We start from the raw sequence: 17,608 nt of genomic DNA on the forward strand, positions 1-17,608 counted from the left end.
TGTCTTAATTGCTTCACTCAATGCATATGATAGGTAGGTAGTACTGTGAATATAAAAAAGTCTGCACACCTGTTCATATGATATAAAAGATGTGTTCTACCATTAATGTGAACAATATACTGTACAATACAGTTTGAAAAAATAATTTGAACTGGGATGTACAAATAACTAAGATTATGTGGTTGCACAAGTGTGCACACCCTATTATAACTGGGAATGTAGCTGTGTTACTCATTTTAAATAGGAGTCAGACCAGTCACCATTTTTTGAAGGGACTCTAATTTACCCCAAATGAAATTCATCTGTTCTAGTCGGCTCTTCCTTGATGCTCAGATTTTATTGACACTTTTAGGGAGATAATGTGGTTGTAGTTTGCGGTGGAATATACAGTAACCACCTAGAATCGTGCATTTTGTAAAGACGGTCATATGAAATATCCTATGGAACATATCTTGTGTCTTTTGATAAACGTGTGATGCAGGTTGAGGAAAGTATGGCAGAAGAGGAAGTGCACAGCGAAGAACGGATACCTCACCATTCCGCACAGCACTGTAAGCAAACCACCACGAACAACATTCATGGCTTATTACTCAGTTCTGAGGAAGTTGGTTGTCAATTGAAACTGATTTATTTAGTTCCCCTTACCTGCAAATATACTGCATGATGTTGTCAACTGACTTCTGTTGTCCGCCTGCAGGCGAACAGACCGCCAGCCAAACTCAATCTGCTCACCTGTCAGGTGAAGCACAATCCCGATGAGAAGAAGAGCTTTGACCTCATATCCCGTAAGCCCAGGCCTTCTTTTTACTTTTTCATCCCAACTTTCGCCATCCCCCATTTTTCCTTCCTGCCCTCAGCCTGGTGCTCAAATGAAGGAGAAGGTCACAGCTGGGTAGAAAGCAGGATGGGGTTGTTTCTATTTTTACTTCCAGCAATGACGTTATCTTCTCGTCGCTGTTTCTCTGTTTATTAGAAGGGTAAAACAAACAAAAACAAAAAAACTATAAAAATAAAATTATAAAATTATTACTTTTGACGTTTTTCTAAATATTTCATGAAATAATATATGCATGAATAATGATACAGGTGTATTTCAATAAATAAGAGTGTCGTAGATAAAAGTTCATGTATTTCAAGTTCAATTGAAAAAGAAAAAAACTCATTACAAAGATTTACTAAACACATCCAAAATTACTTTTCAGAAGGCTAATTCCTACCTAATTTTAACTTGAAAATAGTTGCCTGATCCTTCATAAAGCTGTTAGAAGGAGAACATCAGCTAAGGTCAGATAAGGTTGTAACATTTTCAGTTTACATTTTACTTTTATTTTGCAACTCAATGAAGATTTTTCTGTTTGATGATTATTATAATTTTTTTTAGATGACAGGACGTATCACTTCCAGGCCGAAGACGACCAGGACTGCCAAATGTAAGCGCCCGTTCCATCTTTTTCCTTAGAAGTGACTTTGTTCTTTTGGCCCAAATTCATCCTCTTTGGCAATTTTCCACTTCACATAGATCCTTTTCAACACAGTCACTGACACTTTGCCATCATTTTATTATCCTTTTTTACCCCACTTATCACTTCTCACTTTTTTCATTCTCACATACGTTCTACGTGTCTGCTTCCGCCTCTTCACTGCAGCTGGATCTCAGTGCTCCAGAACAGCAAAGAGGAGGCGCTGAACCAGGCCTTCAAAGGCGACCAGCATGTCGGCGAGAACAACATCGTGCAGGAGTTGACCAAGGCCATCCTGGCCGAAGTGAAGAGGATGACGGGGAACGACCTGTGCTGCGATTGCGGAGCGCCCAGTAAGTGGTGACAATGGGGAAATGATTGACATCATATACTGTATGGGCTATTATTTTGAAATGATTTATATTTAAATCCCCCCAGTCAATCTGAACACGTGTCCGTCCTTGAGCGGTCGTATAAAGCCAGTTTGGACGGAGTCGCTTTCTTACTTGAGAGCATAAAAAGCCCTCAGGCAGCTGTTAAACTTCTACAAGGTCATATCACTGTTGGTGCATGTATTGCAAAACAATGACTTTTTTTCCAAGGACGTTAAATCAGAAAGTGTGCGTGAGTTTCTGATTTACTATATACAGCCAGCTAAATTGGCATTTTCTCAGCTGTTTCCCCAGCTTGTTGTCCTGTGTCCTGATACGGGATAGGACTGGGCTTGGTTGTGGTCGATCTTCGAATTTGCCGTCTTCTGACATGTCAGACATGCAAAAGAGCCGCCAGCCACGTCCAGAGTGGGACGTTTAACACCCGGGACACACCCCCGCGACCCTTTGTGTCAAATTGTTGTTCCAGCAATGATGTCACCATTGTTAAATTGGACAAATAAATCTATTACGCCCCTGATGTGTTAATTTACTGGGAAAGAAAATTGCGGCTGGTGGGGATGCCTAATTTTTGTAAACGGTACTGTACATTAGTACATGTACAAATGTTGGACATTTTTTAAATAAATCTAAGTCTAAATCTAATCCAAATCTAAGCAAAATATTGCTTGAGGGCCAAATATGGTCTGCCCACTCATAGGGCATTTGCATTGTCAAGAGTCCTGTTAAAAAAAAAAAAAAAAAAAAAAAAAATATATATATATATATATATATATATATATATATATATATTAAAAAATAATAATAATAAAAAAACTGAAATTGATGAATTAAAATTACAAAAATAATGGGTTGATATAAAATTTTAACTTATAAGATTCTTCATTTTTCATTAAATAATTAATTAGTTTCAGTTCAATTAATTTTTAATAGTTTCAGTTAAATTAATTCTTAATACAACAAAAATCTAGTTTATTGTTACTATATTATTTAAAAAATAAAGTTTCTTTACATACACATTTTAACTATTTTTTTGTTATTAATTAACCTGGCTGTTTTCAAATTCTAATACATGTGCAAAATGTGTCTTGTTCGGTGTTACTGTTTGCTGCGCAATAGTGCTTGAGTTGACTCAGCTTTTTATCCTGCTATTAAAATGGAGGTGTCTTTTTGAACAAGCCATTTAATCGAACTACTTAGGCCATGGAGTATTTGAGGAAATGTAATGTCTACAGTCCAATATGCAATTTTCTTGCTCTTTTGTCCAGACCCGACGTGGCTGTCCACCAACTTGGGCATCCTCACATGTATTGAATGTTCCGGCATCCACAGGGAGCTTGGAGTCCACTACTCCAGGATCCAATCGCTCACTCTGGATGTCCTCAGCACCTCCGAGCTCTTGGTAGGCAACTGTCGGCACCGCTCAACTGCTTGCGCTTCCTCAGCTTTCGTATTCATAATTCTAGGTCATCATACTTTGAATAGTTTGCATTTTTGGGGGGAGTTTACAATCTGTTTGACTTAGAATCACTGCCTTTTGGCTGTGTGCTAGATCAAATGGCCCCCTTGTTGTTAAAAGCAGGGTATTGTGTAGGATGTCTATTTAAGTGTTGAATCAATACTATGCTGCTCAATGCGGTGCCTAACATGCACGTTCCACAGCTGGCCAAGAATGTGGGGAATGCAGGCTTCAATGAAATCATGGAGGCAGGTTTAAGTGCTGAAAAAGCAGTGAAACCCAACCCCGCCAGTGACATGTAAGCACTCTCCTCCCCACCCGTCGCCGGCAACATTACACGCGCGAATGATGCCGCCGATGAGCTGACGCTCGCCACCTTCTATCAGGCAGGCGAGGAAAGACTTCATCATCGCCAAGTACACCGAGAAGCGCTTCGCCAGGAAGAAATGTCCCGACTCTGCTTCGCGGCTCCACACGCTGTGCGACGCCGTCAAAGCTCGTGACATCGTCTCCCTCATTCAGGTCTACGCTGAGGGAGTGGATCTGATGGAACCTATACCGCTTGCAAACGGACATGTCAGTGCCCCCCATTTACACTCACTGATCACAACATTAAGTATAGGTCAAGTTAGGTATAGGACAATTACTTAGAATGGGATTTCCGCCATTATACAAGTGCGTATATTCCATAAAAAAAAAAAGAGATGTAGCAGAGGAACACTCTACCTTGACCAAATGTTGTGATCTTCCTTCATCCTTTACAATGACTTTGAAACGTGATCTTTTCTGACTGTTGATTATCACCCTCTGTTGCTTTGTCCTCTCCGAAAGGTCTAATATAGCTTTAACGCAAATCTATTTTGTCCCACAGGAGCAAGGAGAGACCGCTCTCCATCTGGCTGTCAGGCTGGTGGACAGGACCTCTCTTCACATCGTCGACTTCCTAACCCAGAACAGGTGAACAAAAAAAAAAATACACATTAGTTAGAAGATGGCTCATTTGGCGATGATATATTATGACGGTCCGTTTATGCGGATGACATTTTAAAAGGCGCCACCGATCTAAAGTATTATATTATTTTATTCATATTTTTTGCTTTCTTTATCTGTTTGCAGTTTAAATTTGGATAAGCAGACGGCCAAAGGCAGCACGGCGCTGCACTACTGCTGTCTAACTGACAACAGTGAATGCCTGAAGTTGCTGCTGAGGGGGAAAGCCTCCATAGACATCGGTAAGCAGAAGGTCTAGGTATTCTTTTAAAATGATGTTTATGGGAACTTAAATATTAAAACATAAAGACACATTTGACTGAAGCATAAATAATCTTTTTAACTCATTCACTGCCACTGACGGCGACAGACGTCAAAAATTCATTTGAAGTATTTCTATTTAACATTTTTTCCACTTTTGTTAACAATAGTATGAAAACCTAGAATTTTTTTTTTTATTTTACATTTAGAACAGATATAAAATTGAAGTCATGCGATTAATTACAATTAAAAAAATAATAATCGCCTGACACGATTAAAAAAAAAAAAAAGATTATGAAATTTTTTATTGTAATTAATCGCATGACTTCAATAGTTAACTCACGATTAATCACAAATTTTATATCTGTTCTAAAAAAAATGTAACTAATAGAAATGGTTCAAATGAATTTTTGCCATCAATGGCAGTGAATGAGTTAAATGAGAAGCCATCATGGTTACACACGCTGATTTCCTCTCACACAAACACACATCTGTGAGGTTCAGTTCCCAAGAGGTTGGGCTCCATGGCGACTCTTTCTCACAACAATCTGTGGCCTGTCATCAACAAAACGCACTAAACAGAGAGGTCGAGGGCTCAGTGTGGGAAACGACGACGATTTTTTGCTCTATAATTGACTGCATTTTTCCTATTCCCCCTTTCAGCTAACGAGGCCGGCGAGACACCGCTGGACATCGCTCGCAGGCTCAAACACGTCCAATGTGAAGAGCTGGTGAGCTGACTGCTTTTCACTGCAGACGCTCACAACATACACGCTCATTTCTACATCTTATGTGTTCAGTTGAACCAAGCACTGGCAGGGAAATTCAACGCGCACGTCCACGTGGAGTATGAATGGTGCCTGCAGCATGAAGACTTGGACGAGAGTGATGAGGATCTCGACGAGAAGGTGACTTTCATCGTCATCTGTGAAGCGTACGTGCCTGAGTAGCGCTGACTTCAAACCTCCCATCTTTCTCTGTGCGCTACAGCCCAGCCCCCACCGCAGAGAAGAGCGTCCAGTCAGCTGTTACACACCGAGCACCAACTCCCACCTGCATGGCCGCGACACCTCCGGCCTGGCCAAGGACAAGCAGCGCTCCTATCTGCCAAATTTGGTCAACAACGAGACCTACGGCACCATCGTCAATAACAACCCTCCTCAGACTGGTCCGCCCGCCACCACGTCTGCGCCACCACTGCCCCCGAGGAACCTGGGTAGATTTTTCCCCTCTATATTGCGATTTTTAAAACAGTTACTTAGTTTAATGCCCCCCACGCCAATGCACTTTTATGCTGCTGGGAGAACAGCAGAACACAATAAGTACATTCAGGGCACAATTTGATTGTGACTGCTTGCAGAGTTGAGTAAACTAGATGTCAAATGAAATGTATACTATTCGGAATCGCGGCTCACATGGAAAATTAGAACTAAGTTAATGTAAACATTTTATGAAAGCGTATAGGAAAATGAAATACAATGTCTAGATTTCATTAGAAACACCAACAAACTAGTTTTATGTGGCGGTGTCTTTTGTTGAAATGTCACAATTTTCCAAAAATTCAAAATGGGCGGCGCAGTCAAAATTGGGACAATTTAATGACTGATTTTAATATGAATGACAGCCCCTTTGGTTAAAAAAAAATACATAGAAACACCAAATGTACAAATAGTAGCAGTGTTATACATCTCAATGACATTTCTAAATGGCGTCACATGGCCAAAAATGGCGGGAACATTCTGAAAATGTATTTCAGTTTTTTTTTTCATCTATTCGATCAAAATGACAAATGGTCTTGTTAAAAATTTCCAATATTTGCCAAAACCGGACCGCTAAGGTGCATGCATGTTCATGGACACTACAATATGTACAGTATGTTCATTACATTTATGTACAGTATGTTCATTACGTTTTACGCTACTATTTCTTTAACGCACGATTATTGACCACCCTTTTCTTGGAAAGCCTGTACTGGGGGAATTCTAGTCACAACGCAGCAGACACGTCTACGTCATCATTTTGCAGTAATAAATTTAATAATGCATATTTTTGTGGAGACCGGGGTCAAGTTGTATTTTACAATTTTAAAAATGTGCAGAATTTTCCAAGTTACGGTCATGTTAAAGGGGAAAAAACATTTTATTGTACATTTAGAACACATCTAAAATTTGCGATTAATCGTGAGTTAATTATTTAAGTCATGCGATTAATTACAATTTAAAAAAATTAATCGCCTGACAACTTTAGTTTAAATGTGTGTGAGAGATAAAACCTATAGAAAAATGTATATGGTCTCTCTATATTGCTGATTTGGAACATATCCCCCACGATAAAAAGGAGTTGACTGTTAAAAACGACTGACATCATGTCTGCATTTGGCACTATGTGCCTTCTGCAGCAAGCCAATGTAATTTCTTAAAGAAAAGTCTGTGTGATTGTGTATGTGCTACTAAAAAGCGCTGCATAGCTCCACTGGCCAACCGCACTGTGACATGGCCATCACAGGCCCTCTTTAATAACGTTAATGGTCGTCTGGAGCTCCGCCAAGAAGCAGAGCACCACGTCTCCCACCCGCGCCATTCCTCACCTTCCCTCTCCCCCCGATTAATGTCGCTCTCAATTTCACTCACGTATAATCACATTTTCTCTTTTTTTCCCTTCTTCTTTGCTCACAGTCCAGTTAGCAGGCCTCGGCGGGACGAGTCAGCCCTCGCCGTCCAGCGGATGGAAGCCCGCTTCCTTAGACCTGGTCGGACGACAACGATCATCTTCGGATCCGCCCAACATGCACCCTCCTGCTCCTCCTATTCGGGTCACCTCTACAGCAGGTAAGCACGAAACAAGTTAGATATTATTAGATATTTTAAAACTATATATTAACTCATTCTATCCCAGCAATTTTCACTGAAGAAACCCTCTATGCTCTCGGCTGTTTTACTGGATTTTGACTGATTTTGCAAGGCCCACAGAATATTGTGTTCTATTGCTATAAAAACATGGAAAGATTAAAGTATCTTCTTTCATCAGGAAAAAAAAAGTACATTTGTATATTCACAAATACTGTATGTTTAAAACTGTGGGGAAAATCGCTTTTTTGCAACGTGACCATGGTTGATCTCTTTTACTTTACTGCCACCCGCTGGCCGTTTTTTGTAATAACTACCATTGCTTTAAGCGTCCTCTTCAGGTCAGATGCTGCATCAAAGCCTTTTGTATGCTCAAGAATAAAAAAAAACTTATAAATAGGTTTTTGTGACCGTGGCAATATTTAAAATGTGTTTATGTTTTTGGAAGTAAATAAGTTCAAATAAATAAATATCGTTTTATTTAAGAATTGACCAGAGTTTGGGTGTGCCACAGGTTTAGGTCCTTCTCCAATAGGAAAGATGGACACACTGAGTTTACACTCCAAGTCAGGTCAAGGACCTGCTGGATCTCGAAGCAGTCAACAAAAGTCACCGGCAGGGTGAGGACATATGAACAACCTTATTATTATCACTAGCCACAACATTAGGTAGTTAGAATCATCTCTTCATATGATGTAGTGCAGATTAATAATATTATTTTTTTAATCAAGTAACCATGTTAACAATAGGAAGTTTTGGTAGTTAGGATTGTGTAAAAAATAAATTTTTTGTATAATTTTGCAGTTTGTTAGTTACAGTAATGTAGGTAGTTAGCAGGACTACTGTTAATGTGTGATTCGTTACTACGTTCGTCGTCCGGATTGTCAGCTATTGTACTGCATGCAAGATGACCTATGGCTTTATAGCCTACGACTTCCTGTTCTGCATTCCATCACTTGTTTTCCTTCTGTTGTCCAGCAATGATAAAAGTTTCAACCGAACACCACTACATCGGACAGCGTCTATCGAGCGGCCAAGTGAGTAAACTGATAAAAAAAACAAAAAAAAACAAGCCTTGCGTATGCAGGAAGACTTGATAACTATGCAGTCCGATTAAAAAGCAGCATGTCAGTCGTTCCTCTGTCCGACAACTTGAAATTCCGTGCAAACATTGTTGTCTTTGTGATATCATTTCCTCCCCCCGGTCCAGCTAAGGAAGTGCCAGGATGCCCCCAGAACTCCATAGGTCACGGTCCGCAGCAAGCTCACCACTCCAGGAAGGCTTACACTGTGAGTTAATCCCACTTAAACCCATCCAACATTGCCTTGTTCACCAATTGGCATCAATGTCTCGCGTTATACTCAAATCATCCGCTTCTCAGAAGCACAGGCCGAAGCGAGTGAAGGCCATCTACAACTGTAAGGCAGACAACCCAGACGAACTGACCTTCTCGGAGGGCGAGGTCATTGTGGTGGATGGGGAGGAGGACCAAGAGTGGTGGGTCAGTATCCCAATTGTTGCGCCTTTCAATACTAGCAACATACATGCCAAGACGCATATCACAATTGCGGCATTTAATTCACCCGAGAGACTGCTCCTTGTTGGTTGCCGCTGGTTTGGTTAGCAACATAGTTCAAATGAGCTTAGCAATGAACTCCAAGCGTAAATGTCTGAACACACTTACGAATGAATCGTAATGGAGTCGAGGCCGCTATTTGTGGAACTGCAGTGATCATCATATGAACGTACCCTCAAGACCATCCCTGGTCTCATTTCCACGGTAACCATGGTAGCGCTAGCAAAAAGCCATGAGCTCATCTTGAACCGTGTCTCACACACAAAATCCCCTTACCCCCCACTCCCGCTTCCTCTGTGAAGCCCCTTGTGTGAAAGTGAACCAGCTGCAGCCTCTGAATGTAGCCGTCCTCGCCGCGAGGTCTCCAACTTCCTTTCCGAGCATTTAGCATTGTTAGCGCCGCTCTGTTTTCCTCGCCAGTGCACAAACTTGTTGTAGCTTTTGTCACTTTCAGGTATAGAAATGACTAAATGGAGCTTTTCAATGTTGTCTTCCCTGTCAAGGTAATGAGCGCGGAATCTTGATGTTCACATCTTAGTCAAGTAGCCGTCTTGCGACCTGTGATGTAATGAATCTCCTTGTCAATTATAAATATGAAACATATGCTGTATTTTTCGGACTAAAGTCGCTCCGGAGTATAAGTATATATTTTTGGGGGGGGTCATTTAATTTACAAAAACCGGCATCAAAACCAGGAGAGCTCAGACTTAAATACAAGTCGCACCAGAGTATAAATCGCAGTAACAACTAAAGTAAAAAAAAAAGAAAAGAAAAAAAGTGACTTTTAGTCCGAAAAAATACAGTACATAATTGGCATCAGACATATTCACCCAAAACCCTTCTAGCAAGTCCTCTTTTATAGTGCATAGCATTGTGTGTGTGCTTTAGAAGCTAAATCCTTCTGTGTCTGATATCCACAAAAGTTGCTGAAAGGAAGACATAGGCCGGAAAAGGGAGTGGGGTGGGGGGCTGGGGTGATTATTAAATTGTGGTATGAATAAAAGTCTCAATACTTTTGATAATGTTGCAAGAAAAAGTATTTGTCAACATTTTTAAGTCCAGTGAAACCTCACAGGTGAAAAATTCATCACGCAGCTTGTTCATTTCAAACTACGAGTTATAAATTCCATGACACATTTGTAACTGAAATGTAGCCACTGAAATGAAATGGAAATGCTGCTAATCTGCTGCAGCCCCATACAAACAAAAGAAGGGGTTCACAACTAACTCAGTCAGAATAGTGATTAACTCATTCACTGCCATTGACAGCTACAGACGTCAAAAATTCATTTGAACTATTTTTATGAGTTTAACATTTTTTTTTTCATTTTTGTTAACAAGAGTATGATAAACTAGAATTTTTAGAATATAATTTTTTTGTACGTTTGGAACAGATATAAAATTTGTGATTAATCGTGTGTTAACTAGTGAAGTCATGCGATTAATTTTAATCGCCTGATGCCCCTAATTTTTATACTCTTTTCTTTTCATTTTCTTTTTAAAACAAACAAACATTTATTTTATTTTTTTCTTTATAATAATGGGTTGTTTTTTTTAAGAAAATATTTTTTTTTAAATTAGGGGCGTCGGGCGATAATTTTTAAATGTAATTAATTAACTTCACTAATTAACTCACGATTAATAATACAATTTTTTTTAATATGTTTTCATACTTTTGTTAACAAAAGTGGGGAAAAAAATTTAACTAATAGAAATAGTTAAAAATGAATTTTGGACGTCTATAGCCGTCAATGGCAGTGAATGAGTTAATAGTAATATTGGTTGTTGTTGCCAATGATCATTTATGATCATTTAGGAGTCAAAGCACCTCTCTAATGAGAAGAATCTAATTCCGAGCTACCATAGACCCCTTGGTGATCAACAAAACCGTACAATTTAGTTCCAATAGGTTCTGTACTAAGTCTAGTTGAAATTGTGTCTAGATTTCAAATAGCTGCCCTGCTGTGCAGAAGTGTTTTGTGCTCACGTTCCCTTGTCGCCTCTTTTTCCAGCTGGGCCACATTGAAGGAGACCCGATGAGACGAGGAGCCTTCCCGGTCACCTTTGTACACTTCATTGTGGACTGAAATGTCACAAGCAACTGCGGGAATTCAAAATCCCGTCGACCCTTCCTGGTGACCGTGATGACATTTAATTTTTCAACTGCTTGTTGCTGTTTGTGACTAGAACACAATTTGAAATGATTGTAGTGAATGACAACTCTAAATAAATGCACTTTCCCTTGCCGCAGCGTCACACGTGATGAAGGTTGTGCACTACTCATTTCCTCCTCTTCCTCCATATTAACTCATTCACTGCTATTGACGGCTATGGATGTGCAACTATTTCAATTAGTTTAACACTTTTTCCCACTTTTGTTAACAAGAGTATGAAAACCTAGGAAAAAAAGGTTTTTATTGTACATGTAGAACAGATATAGAATTTGTGATTAATCGTGAGCTAACTATTAAAGTCATACGATTAATTACAATTTTAAAAAAAATTATCGCCTGACGTGATTTAAAAAAAAAAGATTACTAAAAATTAGGGGTGTCAGTCAATGACAATTTTTTAATCGTAATTAATCGCATAGATTCACTCCCGATTAATCACAAATTTAATATCTGTTCTAAATGTTCAATAAAAAAATTCTAGGCTTTCATACTCTTAAAAAAAGTGGGGAAAAAAATGTTAAACTAACAGAAATAGTCAAAATGAATTTTTGACGTCTATAACCGTCAATGGCAGAGAATGAGTTAAATGAGCAGTCGACAGGAGAAAATAAAAATACAATTAAGGCGGAGTTTGGCTTGGCGGTGCCACTTTACGAACATGCCAAATGATAGAGGCTTCCCACTGCTCCCGTTTTGGGAGGGGAAAACCCCCCAAAACGACCAATCACATGTTACGCTCGCTCTGCCTTATGATGAAAACTGAGCAACACCCCTTTCTCTTATTCATGTCAAGTAACGAGGCTTTATAGCATATGTGTGTGTGCTCCACCTGTCATCTGCCTTAAGCAGCTAGGATACGTCTGTTAGTGTTGTGTCAACTGACAATGTAGAAATATACAGTAACCAAACTGATTCATAACCTGGCTCCATTAACAGTTGGTCAACACATAGGGGATATTTTTTACATGGCAATGACACAAGAAAGGGGTCAAATGTTATGCTACCTTGTATATTTGCATCATTAGACCTGACTCCATTCCACACACTAGATCATGGTAATTTATGACAAATTTTCAAAATGCGAAAAAGGAAAGAAAAAACAACATGTAAAATGTTGAATATTATAACATTCAAGATCGAATTTGGCCAGAATATGAATACTTTTGAATGTACTTGTACATGCTTCTTGTGTGATGACCTTTTGACATTCCGCCTTTATTGTGGAGCCATTTCTCTGCGTGTTGACATTTCCTCTGGTCCACACACGAAAAATGCTCGGATGAGCTCCATTGACTCGAATAGAATGTACAGCGTGTGTGTGTGTGTGTGTTTTCCCCCACGTATCAAAACAAGCGGCTGTGCAGCGACTAACATCCCCCCCCTTCCTCTGTTTTAACAGAAATGGCAAGTATTCAATGTAATTAGTTTCAATTTGTGTTGCAGAGCAACTGTGTGTACACAAAAGTGAATGTTCCTATGTCGGAGGCATTTGAAGCTGACACCATGAGAGCCTTGGCATAAAGAGAATTGCAGCTAACGTTCATGGTGTTTATTATTATTATTATTATTATTAACTCACTGGAAACTGGATGTATCTATATGCGTGTACATAGGTGTGAGCGTGTTATTTAAATGTAGCGAGACTGTGGGGAACACACACAGCTGGACTTTAATGTGAGTGTAAAGATAACATCGGTTGTCATTATTGTCTTTGTATGTAAATGGGAAATGAAACTGGAATAAAACGATATGAAAACCTGTCCATGCTGTTGCTTCTGGGAAGTGTGATTAAAGTGGCTCAATATGTGCAAATGGCCATTGATTGTAAGGCTTTTAAAGCCAAGGTGCCTGTTCTGTTCCATTAATGATGAATCCACTTTGGGCTTAACTCCAGTGAGTGCAAGTATATCAAGTGTCCTGCACTTTATTATGCACTGACGGCTTCCTTCCATCTTTTGTTCCACTGTGCAGGTGAAAGGCGATGAATAAAGAACCAAAAAGGTCATGTGACTGACACTGCCTTTATTAGGTTTGTTTTTAAATAAAAGTCAGTCATCTTTCTCAGATAATTTCTCAATTTTATCCAAAGGAAGCTTCAGTTTTAGATATCTGCTTGCTGGTTAGCTTGGGTATTTGTTTATTTGTTAATTTATTGTTGTCTGGACAAGCTGTTCTATTAACTTTCTTAGCCGTTAGCTCATAACCAATACTAAATTAGGCTACAATATATGTTTGTCAATACTTAAGATACACTGCTGTCAGTAAGATGGACTTGTGAAAATCCATAGGAACATACAAAAAGTCTTGTTTGTCCCAATTGACAATTCCGAACATCCGGGCATTTCTGATATTTTCGCAACGCAAATGCCTACTTTTATTTACACGGTGAAAACAAACGACTTGCCTATGACTAGCATACAAGCCAGGCAGATTGTTACAGTAGTCAAACGACATTTCATCACATTTTGTAATCAAAATAAACCTCAAATCAAATTATAATAACTAAAATTACAAAGAGCCAAATAATTTTGAGGAATTAAGCTATGTACTTAAAAGTTACCCATTTTCTGTCAAATTTACAGATCCAAGCTAAATTTGGGTAAGGGGCAGGTCTGGACTGATCACCAACTAATCAAAGATGCACGACAAACGCTGAAATTCACACCAATGGACAATGAGCAATTGTCAGTGAATTATTTTGGTATGAGGGAGGAAGCTCGTGTATTCGAGGATGCAGGCCGGAGCCAAGATTCAAATCAAGATCCTCAAAAATGGGGAGGCAGACCAATTCATATAAAGTATTAGATGACGAACAAGCAACACGGAGTAAATATGAAGACTGTTTACTATGTTAGCCAGAGCTAATAAGTCATTTTTGAACTGGAAAATCAGAAGCAACAACAAATTCAATAAACATGCAGAGTTCTCGTAATTTATGTTTTTGATGATTTGGTTAATTAGTCTTTTGAAATGCCCCATTATACTATAAAAAATAAAAACAATAGCATTACTTTTATTGTATTTGTTAACTGGATCACATGGCTTACAACTTGACTTTATAACGCCAATTCCTTTGTTCGTGCTGCCCTCTATCGACAGCAATGACTAGTTACAAAAGACAGCAAACAAATACATGCAAAATTGTCTACTCTGTCTGTCTGTCTGTCTCTTTCTCTCTCTCTCTCGGGAAAAATATTACAGTGACTTTTTTTTGTCTAAATAAAATAGTTTGAGTGTATTCAAAATCGGCAAACATTTATTTTTAAACCTTTTGGTATATTAATGATACTTGCCACAAGGGGGCGTTGTCAGACAACTCATCATAGTGTCTAGTCTCTCAAAAACACCAACTGCCCTCATGTCTTCCCTTACTACAATGGACTATGTATGCATTTACGTGTTAGTGTATATTTTCTATTTATGTGCACAAGTAATTTAATATAATCAATCACTTCCGTTGTTTATTTTAATCTAATACAGTAACGCAATTTACATAGCGGAATTTAGGAGCAGAAGTAGAAGCCCATCCCATTTTGACGTCATATTTCTCAAAGAACGCGAGAAATGTGGGCGGGTTCTGCATTTTTTATTTATTTTTTAGCCGATCTCTATTTGCCCCGAGACCTGTAAATCAAGTTCACTTCCTTCTTTTCTTCAATGTCATTGGCTCTTGCGATTTCACTTTCTCCAAACCACTGGAAGCTTTCCCGCCTACTTTACTGCCGCCAAAGATACGTTGCTCGGCTGCTGTCAAGATATTTCACCCACTCCTCTATTGTGGTCGTATTTATTATCTAATATGTTGCCATTACACGATAAATGCGGTGTTATCACACGTTTTGAGATACATTTGTGTTCCTACGTCTTAGAAATGAGTTTCTAGTTTATAATGTGATACAGTGTAAGGTTGCCAAGGACGTACCAGACAGGGATGCCTGTTAAACGCACTTAAGAGCTGTTTAAGCTTCACCTGTATGGTGCTTGCATCGTGTTTGGTGAATTGCACAACCAGGGCAAGAAAAGTGAAATGATGAATGGTTAAATTGACTAAATAGACGCGTTGAAAAGAAATTTTTGGTGATGCCGCGTTGCTGAGACGAAAGAAAGGGCGAGGGCGGTGTTCCACCCGCTTGACTTTTTTCCTCTTTGTCTGGACGTGCGCCCTGGATGACAACCTCCCAGCCAGACGCAGCGGCAGCAGCAGCACCGGCGGCGGTGGCGGCGGCAGCGGCGGCTGTGGCGGTTTAATTATCATCGCGGCAGCCGAGGGGAGCGAAACGAACCCGAGGGGGAGTAAAAAGAAACAAGGAGGACGGATTTATACATCCACCACCCAAGCATGGCTACCCATAGCACGGCATCGTGCACCGGATCCACTCTGCTGCAGCCCATCAGCGACATTATCAACCTCCCTCTCGACCAGGTACGACTCGGAATGGTTCGGGTTTTGGGTGGAAAAATGCTGCCCAGACCGCACATGACGCCGCGGCTCGCTAGCTATGTGTGCACACAAGGCTAGCAGATTGATGCGCATCGCGAATCACTGCCAAACGTGTGGAAAAAAAAACAGATTAAAACGTAACGGGTTTATGCGAGGAGCACTGGTCAACATTTTGAGCTTTAACATCCCCTCATTGATGTTAGCTTGCTTGCAACTACAGTAATGCCTTTTGTCTCTTCCACACAGCCTGTTTTGTGGACCCCCCCCCCCCCCCCCACCCCACTACCCAACCCCAATCTCGTTTTTCTGATGTGTTCACAGTACTGTAATCTGGATTTACTAGTTATATTTCGTTTACATAATTCACTTGATGCTGCTGGTTAATGTGTTCGGTTTTAATTGCCTGCAAGGTGACACATGACCAAAATGTAGTATTCTGAAAAGACATTGAACGAAACCAGCGTTAAACCTGATTTGATCCAATGCTGCTTTAAAACAAATGGCAATTAATTATGCGCAGAAATAAGACACACATTTTTACTTACAGTATTGCTTTCATGATGACTATGAGAGTAATGTAGTCTGTGTTGAATTGTGAGACTAGCATGGAGTAGTTTGGATTGCTCTGTAAGCATTTACATGTTTCTATTGTAAATATTATTGTTTTTTTTTCTCCAAAAATTCATGCTTCAGATGAATACCAAGGACCTTTTCATATCCAAAGCCAAATGTCTTGTATTAGCATGGATAGAAAGTGTTTGTCAAATCCACGGTTGCAATTTAGAAGCACCACCTCAAACTTTTAGTTTAACTTTTAACATCTACAATATGATAAGTTTCACTTTTTGCCTATTTTTCAAAAACTAAAATGAATCTAATCAGGGCTTCCTCAAACCTTTTTTCTGCTCAATGCCCAATTGAATTCCTCCCTGGAACTCAAACTTCCTAAAAAGACATCACATAATGCCATAATATTGCCATAAGGTGAACATCACTTAAGAATCAAGAGTATAGTATAGCATGATTTTAAAAGCAAAGAATTCATGGGCCAGCTTGATGGGCATTTTTTTAAGCAACTCATTTTTGGGTGTCGATCCCAAGTTTTTTTTTTCTTTGGCCAGCAAAATAACCTTTGTTGTCGTTGTCATTTCTAAAATACTCTGCCTCGATGCTTTGTTTCTAACCGCGGTGTTTGTCTGGTCAACTGGGGTTACTTTGATTAAACTATAGTGGTGAATGGTGATGTATTGTAAACAAATACTGGAAATTACAACATTTAAAACTAAGATGACACACACACACACACGTACCCTACAATCTTGCTACGCTCCCGAAACGAGTAAGTAAAGTAAAGTGGAACCGAGTTGGTACTGTGCAGTCCACGGATGTCGCCATTGTTGTGTGATGTCAGACATCTTGTCGAAGTTTTGACTTTGGCACCAAGAAGCGGCCCGTTTCTAGGTCAGAGGTCGAAAATTTGTAGTTCCCTAACACTCTCAAAATGCAGTACAAGAGAATACAGTCGTCGAGGTGTTCTCATTCGATAAACAGATTCGTCATCGCCACATGATTGTAACATTTGCCAGGAAGGACAAGTCACATGCTAACTTTGTTGCCGTACTGTCGTAAGCTAGCTATATATTGCACTTTACTTTCCTGCAGTGGTTTGTCTTCTTGCTGCCCTCAGTCTCATCTCAAATATAATTTGTCTACTTAATTAAATACAGGAGACGCTTGTTCTTCTACAATGTTATTGTTAGCGTGTCTCGTTTTTGACCAATTCATTTAATGTACCATGTTTCTATGTAATGGCTGGTGACACAACTCACTTCACCACAAGCAGCTGTTGAGCTGATAACAATATTGTTAAAAAAAAAAAAAGGGAGTCTTAAAGCTGTTTATTGCCACTCAACTGAAGGTTACTGTAAACCAAATATAAAACAAACAGTATATAGTCTCCCCAATACACACAATAGGAAACACCATAGGCAACCGGGCTAACAATTAG

General features: G+C 39.5%; 2 protein-coding genes across 3 annotated transcripts in view; both read left to right on the plus strand.

Annotated features, from left to right (window-relative positions):
* The window catches only part of asap2a (ArfGAP with SH3 domain, ankyrin repeat and PH domain 2a), a 43,387-nt gene extending 30,468 nt beyond the window's left edge, over positions 1-12,919 (plus strand). The window contains exons 11-29 of one of the 2 annotated variants that reach the window (XM_086094729.1): positions 482-551; positions 698-785; positions 1,382-1,430; positions 1,647-1,813; positions 3,121-3,254; positions 3,515-3,609; positions 3,698-3,887; positions 4,183-4,268; positions 4,428-4,543; positions 5,226-5,293; positions 5,363-5,470; positions 5,553-5,778; positions 7,238-7,390; positions 7,923-8,028; positions 8,387-8,445; positions 8,619-8,698; positions 8,791-8,910; positions 9,440-9,488; positions 10,998-12,919. In XM_086094729.1, coding sequence (XP_085950855.1) covers positions 482-551; positions 698-785; positions 1,382-1,430; positions 1,647-1,813; positions 3,121-3,254; positions 3,515-3,609; positions 3,698-3,887; positions 4,183-4,268; positions 4,428-4,543; positions 5,226-5,293; positions 5,363-5,470; positions 5,553-5,778; positions 7,238-7,390; positions 7,923-8,028; positions 8,387-8,445; positions 8,619-8,698; positions 8,791-8,910; positions 9,440-9,445 — 1,921 coding nt within the window. In that variant the 3' untranslated portion in view covers positions 9,446-9,488; positions 10,998-12,919. The remainder of the gene's footprint in view (positions 1-481; positions 552-697; positions 786-1,381; positions 1,431-1,646; positions 1,814-3,120; positions 3,255-3,514; positions 3,610-3,697; positions 3,888-4,182; positions 4,269-4,427; positions 4,544-5,225; positions 5,294-5,362; positions 5,471-5,552; positions 5,779-7,237; positions 7,391-7,922; positions 8,029-8,386; positions 8,446-8,618; positions 8,699-8,790; positions 8,911-9,439; positions 9,489-10,997) is intronic. The other variant, XM_086094728.1, reaches the window with a different exon arrangement.
* Positions 12,920-14,997: 2,078 nt separating this feature from the next.
* The window catches only part of mboat2a (membrane bound O-acyltransferase domain containing 2a), a 38,035-nt gene continuing 35,424 nt past the window's right edge, over positions 14,998-17,608 (plus strand). Inside the window, exon 1 of the mRNA XM_086094080.1 lies at positions 14,998-15,582. Coding sequence (XP_085950206.1) covers positions 15,499-15,582 — 84 coding nt within the window. The 5' untranslated portion in view covers positions 14,998-15,498. The remainder of the gene's footprint in view (positions 15,583-17,608) is intronic.

This window comes from Leptonotus elevatus, chromosome 14, assembly GCF_054856555.1.
Source record: "Leptonotus elevatus isolate MCC_2025b chromosome 14, RoL_Lele_1.0, whole genome shotgun sequence".
In the NCBI taxonomy this organism is placed as follows: domain Eukaryota; kingdom Metazoa; phylum Chordata; class Actinopteri; order Syngnathiformes; family Syngnathidae; genus Leptonotus; species Leptonotus elevatus.